General features: G+C 31.0%; 1 protein-coding gene across 2 annotated transcripts in view; it reads left to right on the top strand.

Annotated features, from left to right (window-relative positions):
* LOC124359198 (phosphatidylinositide phosphatase SAC2) overlaps positions 1 to 9,018 on the top strand; it is a 57,453-nt gene extending 48,435 nt beyond the window's left edge. For both annotated transcript variants that reach the window (XM_046811753.1, XM_046811752.1), the window contains 5 exons: positions 174 to 300; positions 4,252 to 4,396; positions 4,479 to 4,688; positions 5,080 to 5,189; positions 7,520 to 9,018. In XM_046811753.1, coding sequence (XP_046667709.1) covers positions 174 to 300; positions 4,252 to 4,396; positions 4,479 to 4,688; positions 5,080 to 5,189; positions 7,520 to 8,353 — 1,426 coding nt within the window. In that variant the 3' untranslated portion in view covers positions 8,354 to 9,018. The remainder of the gene's footprint in view (positions 1 to 173; positions 301 to 4,251; positions 4,397 to 4,478; positions 4,689 to 5,079; positions 5,190 to 7,519) is intronic.
* The last annotated feature ends 3,637 nt before the right edge of the window (positions 9,019 to 12,655 follow it).

Here is a 12,655-nt window from a genome sequence, read left to right as displayed (position 1 = left end):
CAAATTTTTCATAATGATCAGTCAAATAGTGTACGATTCCATAAAGGACAAACACACAAACATTCATTTATATATATTGAAATTATATATATATATATAGATAGTTACACCTTGTGTAATAAGTATTTGTTTCTCTTTTTACAAATATGAAATATTGTTGTGGTTGTGTCTAGATATGATGACCAAATAGACAGAGTAACCAAGTACCAACAAGTACCTTTGCCTGACCTCACCCTTATTGAACTTGGAGTCATGGACTCATCATTCTCTGTGTCCCATTCACCTATGCAGCTTTTCAAGGTGAGTTCAGTTACTTTATGAAACTTTGGGTTATAGTTAAAAAGTGACAAATTTTTCAATTTTTTAAGTCACATTTCCTTAATGTAAAAATAATTTATTGTAAGCAAAACATTGTGTTATTTTAAAATTGTGGTGTAAAATGTGTTTATGTATAGATAGACTTTCTCAAGCAATTATCAGGAAGTCATCTATGATATTGTCTTTTAACTCTTTTAAGGCAATGGCTGTAATAGACTACCATACAATCAATCAATCAATAATTCTTTATTCATTAGTTGTACAATATGGTACATCGAATAGTGTCTTACATTACTTATATAATATAAAAGTACTAAACATGATGTAAGCCAAATTTGATGAGATGTCAATTTTGATGAGGACCCCTCGTTGCTGCGCCTATTGATGTAGGTCAAATTTGATGCGAGTGTAAATTTGATGAGAGTCCCAGGTTATAACACCAATTTGCTATGTGTCACTCCCACGTTGGTTACGATAATTTGCTGAAAGTCAGTTCTTTAGAATTATTCACTCACCATGTAGTTGTACGCATTGTTGTACACGTTGTTATACCATGTTGTTCATCATAGTATCGGTCGCCATCTTGCCCAATGCTAGCTGTATTTCCTCGTATTACTCAAAAATTATTAGATTTGAATGTCTCTGGTGTTATCACCAGAGACAAGTCTGTGTGTATGTCAGGGTTCCAAAATATATTAAGTAATAATTACAAAATTTAACATCACTCCACACTTTTTGTAAAAGGGACATTTAAAGAAAGTCAAAGCAAGTGACCACGAGATTAGTTTATTAAATGTCACACTCTCAACAATATTATAAACTCACTCACCTTGCAGTGCTTTGATAATTTTAAAAGTCTAAACAATATCCCATCCTTGATTAAATTTCAATATACTATACAACAGATCATTACTTTCCCAGGAGAACTAACACAACCTCCTTGCTTCGAGTCTGATAGTAGAAGAACGAATCTCCGTATAATACGACGGATACTGATTCAAAACAACACTCATCACTTCTCTCGTTCAAATCAGCGTCTTCACGAATAAATTTAATTTAATTCTTTCTTATAATTGTCGAAATTTATCACGTTTACTATAATTAATCAATTTAAGTATTTCTATTTTCTTTTTATTAATTTTTCAAAGCTTTTTATTTAAATTTTTAGCAACATGTGCTTTATGACGTCATAAATTTACAAGTCATTCATACCACAATTGGCTCTTCTGCGTAATTCTATTTAATGTTTTTGTAAAACACGAATTTTGGTTATGTTTACTTCATTTTAATTAATCAAATCTTTTCCCGTATAAAGTTCAATAAATGTCTTCGTTATTAAATAAATCTCAATTCCGACAACATGTGATTCACTGATGTCACAGTCTGCCGATTCATTGACGTCACAGTCTGCCAATTCCCCGCGAATATTCAAATGTCGTAATTTGACCTGTTACAAACATACTCAAGTTCCTCTATTGAATACAAAACTAAATCAATCAAATAGTTTTTTTAGTTTTCTTTTAAATTTGGTAATATTATTTTCCATCTTTGTGCTTTGAGGAACATTTTTCAGAAATAATTTCCCGATATACATAGTTTTTTTCGTGTATATTTCAAATCTATGAAGATCACTGATGATTTCATTCTTATGGCGTGTGTTATATTTGTGCACATTATTTTTTAAGTTAATTTGTTGGCCATGATTGAATTTAAAATATAGGATGGTTTCATATAATTATATAAAGTCCAAAAACTGTTATTATTTTTAATTCTTTAAAGCAATTTCTAACAGATTCTGAGAATTTTAGCTTAAGTATACTTCTAATGGCTTGTTTTTGCACCTTTAAAATGTCAGTTAGGTTTTTCTTAGTTGTGGCACCAAATATGGCTATGCCATAAGCAATATGTGAATGTATATGAGTATAATAAATCTGTTTTAGCACTTCAGTAGTACATAAACAAGACATTTGCCTAATTGCATATAAGCCAGAACTAATTTTACCAAGCACAAATTTAATGTGCTCATCCCAGCTCAAGTAACAATCAATGATCAATCCGAGAAATATAATTTTTGATGCATTTTCAATCTCTGAATCGTCAATAAGAATATCAAAGTCATAATCATTATTATTTCGTTTAGTTTTAAAATTAATGAATTTAGTTTTCTCATAAATTAAATTAAGTTTTTTGTTGTTAAAAAATTGTTCTAGATTAGCCAATTCGATTGCTGAGATGAATTCAACTTCTTCTTTCGAAATTCCAGAAACCTTTAGATTTGTATCATCTGCAAATAAACACAACGTACTGTTTGCAGTATAAGATAGTTTGCTTTCAATATTCCTCAAATAACATAAGAAAAGAAGAGGGCCAAGATTTGACCCTTACGGGACTCCAATCACACTTTGCTCTAATTTAGATTTAAATCTTGTTAAAGTTCTATTTGACGACTTATGAGCTATGTCAACAAACTGTTTCCTACCCGTCAAATATGATTTGAACCAATTCAGTGCAATACCTCTAACTCCAATATCATATAATATTGATAATAAAAGATGGTGATCAACACTGTCAAAGGCCTTAGAGAGGTCCATAAAAATTCCAATAACAACTTCCCCTTTGTCTATTGAATTTATGACTGATTCTATAAAACTTACTGCTGCTGTGACGGTTGATTTATGTTTCCTAAATCCATGTTGGGTGTCGTTAATAATATTGTTTTGTTCCATATAAGACTTCAGTCTATTATATACTAATTTTTCATAAACGTTCGATATAGATGGTAACAAGGAAATAGGTCTATAGTTTGATTTAAGGAATATATCATTTGCTTTAAATATCGGAATAATTTTAGCAATTTTGAATAGACTAGGACAGATTCCACTACAGTAAAATTAACATTCACAGCTACTGGCCGCAATAGATATCCGTCAAATTTGTCTCATTTCTGGTTGGGTTATTATTAATCCAAATGCTGTGAAACTCTTGATCCATACAAGTCTTATGAAACATGAAGAATATTGATGATTTTAGCTTAGGAGTTTTTTTGACCTCTATACAAGTAATTTCTCTCATACAAACTGTCATTACTTTACTTCTGTGTAAGATAGGAACTTAAAATTTGTTCAGTTTTGATACTATTTAAATTTGGTTTATGATTACATGCATAAATATGCTATAATGCAGTATTAAAAATTTATTAGCTTAAAAAATAAAAATAACTTTGTACTACCACGATTTAATTTTCCAAATCTGATCCCAATTATACTAACCTCCCCATTCAAACTCTTAAATAAAATAACTTATACATATTTTTAAACATAGATAATTTTAGATACCTCATTTTTAGATGTTTGTTTCAACCATTTGGGTGAAAAATGGTAGTGTAGGTAGTTTTTGGTATAGACGTAAACGATTTAGCTGAGAGTACCCATGTCTATGAGCATTACATTTGCATTTCATTATATCTGCTCCAGTATAAGGAATATTAGTTAGATACTGAATATTGTACCAATACTTACCTACTTACCATGCTTGCTTTCCATCTTTTTCTTTTTGCTTAATATCATAGCTTAAACTTAACCCAAGCAAAATTATCCAAATAATAACATATTACTATAGTGTGGAGCAAATGACCTGTTACTAGTGACAAGATAAACTTTTTAAAATCTTATATAAAAATTAGCTTTCTGGAAATACAACTTTTATTTCAATCAAACAATAAATTTAAGATAATATACATACATGATATTGCACCAGAGGGAGAATGATGGTATTTGTACTTCGCATATTAATTAAATGCATCAAGTGTTGGTAAATCCATGAGTAACTAAAGGTGTTAAATGCATTAAAATTATATTTTAATAAATTGCAATTTAAAAAATGTACATTATAAATTTACTGTAGTTAATTATTGACTGAAATGTACTTTTCCAGAACAAAAACAACAAGGGACATTACTGCCTGCGGCTAAACTACTCTGTGGGAGGCCAAGCTGGCTACTGTCATACATTCCGCTCAACTAACCTGCGTTTCTTCAACAACGTGGCTGTCATGATCAAAACTGAGGAGGAGATGATAGGTAGATTATCAGATGACTAATCCAGTACAGATTATTACAACCAGGGCTCTGGTAGAAGTCTAACAACTATTGTTATGTTTAGAGTCTCTGCGGGCGATTGCAGAAACAGTACAAGTCGGGCTGGAGGTGGCAGGCTTGGCAAAGCCTCAAGTGAAGCTTTGTGACAGACTCCAGCGCAAGAATACACTCCAGCCAAGCTGGACTCGGCACAACGATTGTCTGCAGATACCCGGCAACACCTCACTGACGAGGAATGTCTCTGAGACTCAGCTCACCTCTTTAAAAACTGCCGGTAATATTTCAGATGCTGATTTTGAAACAATACAATTTAATGAGTACTTGGTAATAACATCTAAGGAATATCGCATTGTATGTTGCAATCATTCCAAAGTTTACTCACAATTTTATTTATTCCCTGAATTTATTCCTCAATACAAAGTAATTTATAGATTACATGAATCTAAGTTGACTACCAACAAATTGTAATCAACATTAATTAGGCCCTATTTTATTTTGGTCAGAATAATGAAAACATCTGAAAATAATCAAAATTGTGTGACTGATAATGTACTATTATTAACATGTAATACTCATAATACCTCATGGTGTCCTCAGTAGTTAGTTGTTTAGTATTTAAACATTGTGTTGAAACAGGGCATGAATTACGATTTACTGAATTTCAGGAAGTAAAGCTTTGACAAACATGTCTCAACAGTTCAGCAAGCTCAATCGACTCGGCCAAAGCTTTAACATGCGCAGGAAACATGGTGACAGAGATACCGCTGACTGCAAGGTAATGTTATTGTAAATACGAATTACGCTTCATCATGTTTATTTATGAGTGCTTTTACTAATAAATTAAGGTATTAGAGTACCATTTTATGCTGTACCAACATGATATACGCTTTTCATACTACTGTATACTTTAAATGTGTAGATTTTTATTATTGAAAAATAAATAAAAAAATCAAATTGAAATCTATTCTTGAATATTACAAGGTAGTAGTACGCCTCAACATGTCGCATAATGGGCTTCACTGAATTTGCATGTACAAGTTCAAGTCTATATCTCATTTTAATATTGAGATTTTCTGCAGACAAGTCAGACGGACAGACTCAAAAGTAATTTTTAAATGTTTTTGCCAGACAAAATGGAACTTGTGTCAGCCTACTGAGTGATAGGCTTCAATCACGCACAGCCAAATCATATGGTTGGTCATGCACCAACATAGAACTCATTTTTTTCTAAGTAAAAATGATGTTTCATGCATAATTTAAGTCTATGGTTTAAGTATTTTTTGAGAAGCTTGCCACATGACACATTCACATTTTTGTTCAGTAAATTGAGTTTCATAGCAGTGAGTAATAAGAGTACACACCAAGTTACCAAGTGATGTTGTGTTGGGATAGTTACGCTACATGTGTTACTAAATTTAAACTATTGTATAATTGCACTCAGTTTGTTTACTTTGTTATATTTATTCTATAATCGTCTTGTTCAATCATCGTTACACATAAGATCAATATAAAAATGTTTCTTAAAACTCAACCAAATCCCATAGAGTGACATGCACAATCATAAAACTCGGTGTTGCCTATATAGAAATGAAGCTTAAAAATGTGGTACACCGAAAAGATTTTTTTTTAAGTGGTGGGACTGCACTTGGTAAAGTGACATGTGATAATAAAAAAAAACTTACACAGCTCTGAGAAGCCTATTTTTGTCAAAATAAAACTTAGGTAGGGGTCATAACAGTCTAAATGTATATTAAAAGACACTATTAACGTCTATATCTGTACTGCTAGCAGTTACCTGCTGCTTTGCATGCAGTTTAGTATGCGTTGCACGTTTACAACCACTGCGAGTTTGAGGGAATTATATTTCCAACGCCAATGTTGGGTTTACTTTTTTGCCACAATCAAGAAAATACGTTAAAAAGTTTATAATTATGGCCATTGTAATTTACTTCGTTCTTAGTATGTTTTGTTCCATAGTTGATTTTATTTTGTTTCCTGGTCAAGAAAATATATATTACAGATCAGAGAACCCTACTTCTGCCAAAAGAGAATTAAAATGGATTTTATATCAGTCTTTTATAGTCCAAGTTTTTAAATGTTTTTGAACATTTAGTAATAACCTAATTGCTGAAATCTAAAACTGTGTGAACAATAAGTATAGTTACTCTTTAGACAATTTACTCACTATAAATGTAAACAAATTGAAAATGATCAATGTTTATATAGAAGAGATGATTAATTTGACAGACTCATTCAATTAATACTACACAACTTTAGAGACCAAGATGGAATTTTTCACTACTACAGTAGAACCCCTCATAACCGGCCACCACGGGACCGAGGCCATGGCCGGATAACGATTCGGCCGGATAAACCAACCTATTATAAAAACGATAATTTATACCTAATAATAATATGTAATTAATAAATATAGTCAAAAGTAGTGTTTAAGCCTCGTTTGGAATTATTCTTTATAAAAATACACACGTTTGTAAAACGAATAAAAAATTTATTGTATAAGAAAAAGTGGTTAAATAATTAACATAAAAATACAATACATATTGTGAATTCAGATAACATAAATTAATGTTAAATAAAGATGGAGATATAACAATTACTCATAATAAATTTGTTTTGAAGATTACATTAGGCCTTATAATAGTCCGTAATTTTCTGCTGAACTTTGTTGTCCATTGTTTTTTTGAAGGCATAGTCTCTCCACTTTTTGAATAACATATTGTCAACAGCTGTTGAGTGGTCCTGTTGCTCTATGTAGGCTAGTGATGTCTGAAGTGCATTTCTCGCCTCCTCATGGCTTATTTTATCTTCTTCCGAAGTGTCATCATCTGATTTTTCTGCTTCTTCATTTTCATACTCTTCTACAACACTCTGCACGATTTGTTCATCCCTTAGATATTCTTTAATTATTAAAACTTTAATGTTGGCAATTTTTAAGGTAGAGAGGGATTTTTAACTCTTACTTAATCTTATTAAATCATTTATAATAGCTCATTATTTTATTTGGTTTGTTGTTGTTGAATTTTTAGATATTTAAAAGAGTTCATTGGTCAATGTATAAATACTAAATTAATAATTTATTTTCAGGTGGATGGCACAGCAAAATTTGTCCTAGGTGCTGAAGAAGGGAAGGAATGCAGCGAAGATGATGACGATGATGTTGTTGTTGGCAGAATAAATGAGAAACTCTCTCGACAAACATCTGTAGAAGCCTTTATTCCTAATGTTGGCATTGTGATGAGTAATGCTGATATCAAAGTTGTAGGAATAGACGAGGAAAAAGCAGAACAATTCACACCTTGTATTACTGATGTCACCCTTAATCAAATTGTCCAGAGCGATGTCAATTTGAAAAAGTATCAGTCACCACAGTGTTTAGAAGATGTCTCAAAAACAAATGAAGAGAATTCAAAAACTGCTTCTGGGATTGGGATTGTAGTTGAAAAAGAAAAAGTAAAAGTTGAACCACCAAAAAATTTGCCACTGGAGAAAAATGACCAGCATAGATTATCTAGTAATGAAGGTTTGGATAAGTCTAAGAAATTTTCACGTTCCTCAGGTGATGTAGATACAAATGTCAAAGACAGAAGAACAGAGTCGGGTCTTACTGTGGATGGTGACAGAAGAAATTCTGAACGGGATCTGAGTTTGGGAATATCTTCTTCTCAAAGCGAAAATGCGATAAAATCAATTAGAGCTACGGCAAACACAGTGTTGACTAGTCCTTCTGCTGTACTTTCACCTTTTTCAAAATTGGCTAAAGGAGTTCAAAACTTTGGAGCAAATTTAGATCCCAGGAAAGTTGTGGAGAAGGTAGGAACCAAACAGGTTGTATCTTTGGAACACATAGCCACAGAAAATGCAGAACTTGAAGAAAAATGGAAGCATTCCAAGTGTAAAAGCCGCCTTATAGCAGTTTAGGTTTGGTAATTTTTACCATATTGGAATAGAAGTTACCGTTCCATGGAACCAAAGTTAGATTTTTGGTTGAATCGTAGTAATAATAAAATTATTTAACTTATATTCATATTTCCTAATTTTCCCAGTATTATCGTAAGCGTGTTTTATGTTTATAACTGTGCAGTGATAACAATATTCCATATTTTTCAGTATTATAGTTGGTTAAATTTAAATTAGATAAAAATGTCTTTCTTTCATAATTGCTTACTTTTGTGTTACAGTATTTAAGCAGGAAGCGAACTGTGATTAGAAGTGTATTATAACCAGCTCACCAATTTATTTTTGAATATAAAGAGTAAATACATTAAAATAAGATTGTTATTGATTTGAGTGTGTTATATTATTGGTTTATATAAATATATTGTTAAATTGTACATACTTAAATAATATAAAATAATGTTCATTTACATATCTTATGAATAAACTAAACAATGAAGGTGTGAGTCTGATGCTGTGTATTAGTGGTAGAACATTAGCTTGGACTAAGAATAAAATGGCTGGTGTAATGCGCTCTGCATGCTGTTGATATAGTCTATTTTCTTGTTCAGGTACCTGAATTATAGAATATAGACCTTGAAATTGATTTTAAATATTTATTTGAATATATTTTATAATTTTAATATTCTTTAAACTCGCCTTACCTCTGGATTTGGCATAAAAGCAGTACATTTGAATTAGATTAAAAATTCTATTTCAGTAATAAATATATAGTTTAAATACGGTTATAAAGTATAGTTATAAATAATAGTTTAAAATTAATATTGAAAAAAATTATAAAACTAGGTAAATTATTATTACACGATGAAATATTCTTATTCGGACAATTATCCAGCCTCGGGGACAAATTAAAACAGATTGTCTTTCCAACACAACATTATTCCCAAACTCTTTTCCTCTGCCTATTTCAAAATTATTGGATTAGGAATGACAACTTATAATTTTATGAAGTCTGATTTGGACCTCATTTTTGCTGATATATGTTTCTTTTTAAGCATAATAATATGTCTCTTATATTCTCTTATTCACATCACAAAACTATTTTCATAATATTTCATTAGAGTAATCTATAGTGGAGGTCCCAGAGCTCATTAGTTTACTTTTTTGTGATTTTCACCAAAACCATATAAGTTTTATCCCTTCAACAATATTTTAGCTTCCTATTAATTTTTTATGTAATAGTCTGTTGGTTACAATCCTTTATTTTAAAGGCCTTAGACAAATCTTAGTTTGGTATTATATTTGTAAATTAGAGCAAAAGTGTGAAATTTAAATTGTATGAAAATAAAGAATTGTAAATATATACACATTTTTTAATAATTATATGTCTCATAATGATATATGTAATCTAGAACTCATAACTGTATGACGTAATAATAAATGTTACTCATCTTTTTACTTGACAACACCTTTTTAATCATAGTTTCTCAATTGTTCCAGTTTTAATTTGTTATCCATAGTATTTTTACTTTCTAAAGGCTCTGAAATAAGTCACAACTTTCATTGAACTATTTCAAAAATGTTGTGGAGTTCAAAATTAAAAAATGAAGTAGTTTTCCAGAGACAGCTTAAAACTAAACAAACTGAATCAGATTTTTGGTATGACTTACTCTAAATGAAATTGAAAATAATTATGTAGTACAAATAAGGCAAATAAGACGTAACCCCTATTATGTCTGCACCAAAACGATCTTAAGTGTAAGCATTATTAAGTTTTGTACGATCTTTAAAATGAGTTGTTATAAGCGATGTGTTGTATAATTTAAAAGTTGTTTTATGAAGCTGTAGGTAGAGAGGATTCTAGATTTTAAAATTTGTTTTTAATCCTTCCTGAGTCTGGATAATCCATTAACAGAATAAGAGTTGTTTAAAATGTTAAAAAAACAATACTAAGGCTAAAGTTTTCAAATGGATACCATATAACATTTATTTTTTAAGCTGAACCCATTCATAAACAAGAAGAATTGTTTGTATATTTTTCTAAATTATAATGATATGCAAAGGTTGAATAATGATATATTGATAATATTGAGTTATTTTAATCTGAAACAAATCTTAGTTGATAGTGGTGGTGTGTATATTGAATCAAATTGGAGTTATTAACCATGAAAGGTTCGTTGATCAGTTAAAAATAGTTGTACAACTAGCTGATGACGATATCCAGACCCAAAAACAGCTCCGTCAATTTTTTGCATCTCAGCTAGGTCGAGGGGGTAGCTTATCAACCAGGCATAACTAGTGGCGACACGTACAACAATGTTGGTGTGCACATGCCCAGTAGGCTACAGCACTAAAAGCAAACATTTGTCAGCTTAATCAGCTGTTTTTGTTCAAACTGATCTATGCTGTGTTGTACAACTGGTTGACTTGGCTAAAGTTTGCTAGTCAATTAGTTGTCATTCTGGTGGTACAAAAAGTTGTACTTTTAGTTGTCCACGTGTATAGCAGACTTAAATGCAGTTTTCTTCACCTATAAGAATATTTAATTATAAACTAAGTAAATATGTCAGGTTAACAAAGATACAAACACATTTAAACTGTTTTGATGAAGTAAAGTTAAAATTTGTAAAATTGTTGTTTATCTATCATTAATTTTACAGTCAAATTATACAGACTGATCATGATTGGAAAATAAAATGGGATTCAGCTAATTTTCCTTATATTTTTGTATAATCTTAAACTGAAAAGCTACACAAGTTTTTGTTTTATTTCTTGTATTTAATACAAAATTGTGGTATTTATCTGAGAACTAAGATTAATGATATCCCAAAAATCACTAAAATTATTAAAATTCGGTCTTTATCAGTATTTGAAACAAAACATAATACGTTGTTTAAAATGTTATGAAAATAAAAATTTGTACATACCATGCAAACATTCAACATGTTATAACTACTTTATTGTTGTGTTTATAAACAATATAATTAAACCAATATAATTTTACTTGTAATTAATTTAACTTATAACTAACCTTGTGTCTTTTTACAAAAAGTTTCAATTCCCAATGTACAAAAAATAACGCTTTACAGAATTATTTTATGCAAAACATGTATGTATAGTTATGATATGTGTAACTAATGTATACACAGAGTGACTTAAAAGTATTGATACACTCTTTTTCGTTTTAATAGATGAAGATAGAGGGATGGAACTCGGGACACCTTTCTAGGAAATAGAAGTGAACTTTTTAGTCACTGTTACAATTTTGCTCATTTCTCCAAAATGGGATGTTGGGGAGGCAGCTGAAAATTTTTAAATGTAAGGACCCATTAAGAGACACCTTACTTTAAAGGTCTTGGTAAAAGAAGAAGAACAGTGGAAACTAGAGCGTTCTATCTCAACTCCATACAATATGGCAGCTCATTGAAATTAATTAAGTTAAGATTGAGCATGGGTGGATCCTGCTCAAACTTCAATGGACAAAGATAAAAAAATGAAACTTAGGACACCCCTCTAGGTAACAAAAGCGAACTATTTTCCCAAAATGGGCTTTTTGAGGGGCAGTTTAAAATTTTGAAATGTAAAGTTACAGTAGCACTAGTAATTACAGTTACGTTAAGCAATAAAACGGCTAAAACTTACTAACCTGTTTTTTATATATTAGATGTTCAAACTACTGTCCCAGAACAGTATGGCAATGTCCAAGCCTGTTGTAGAAACTTGAAACGGCACACTGTATGGATTCATGCATGATTTTTTGAATTTCCGCTTCTATTCTGTCCCTAAAGACATTAATGTACTGAGGTTTCGTTTTATAGACGTTTTAGTCAATTAGTCAAGTGGAGATAGATCTGGTGATCTTGGTGGCTACTCGATACTTTCTGTTCTGCCTAACCAGCGATTTGGAAAAATATTGTTTAAATACTCGCGGACATGCAGGCCATAGTGTGGAGGTGCTTGATCCTGCTGGAACCAAACAGGTTGTTAGTTGCTACTTGGATAGCTGGTTAAACCTAACTTTGAAACATTTCTGGGTATACCTTGGAATTAAGGTTTCCATCAATAAAAAAGGGTTCAAGAACCTGATCCTTCAGAATGCCAAGCCAAACATTTAATTTTTCAGGGTGCTGGGTATGTTACTCTCTCATCCAATGAGGGTTAACATCAGCCCAATAACGAGCACTGTATCTGTTGATGTTACCGTTTAAAAGTTGCTTCATATGATAAAGCAATGTTGTTTAATCTAATTGTATTATTATCAATGTTCCCCATAATTATTTCACAAAATTATACTCGACTATCAAAATCGTCTTCTCTTAGCTCATG

The sequence above is a fragment of the Homalodisca vitripennis genome, chromosome 4 (assembly GCF_021130785.1).
Source record: "Homalodisca vitripennis isolate AUS2020 chromosome 4, UT_GWSS_2.1, whole genome shotgun sequence".
NCBI classification, from domain to species: domain Eukaryota; kingdom Metazoa; phylum Arthropoda; class Insecta; order Hemiptera; family Cicadellidae; genus Homalodisca; species Homalodisca vitripennis.
This window is presented reverse-complemented; position numbering and strand designations above follow the sequence as displayed.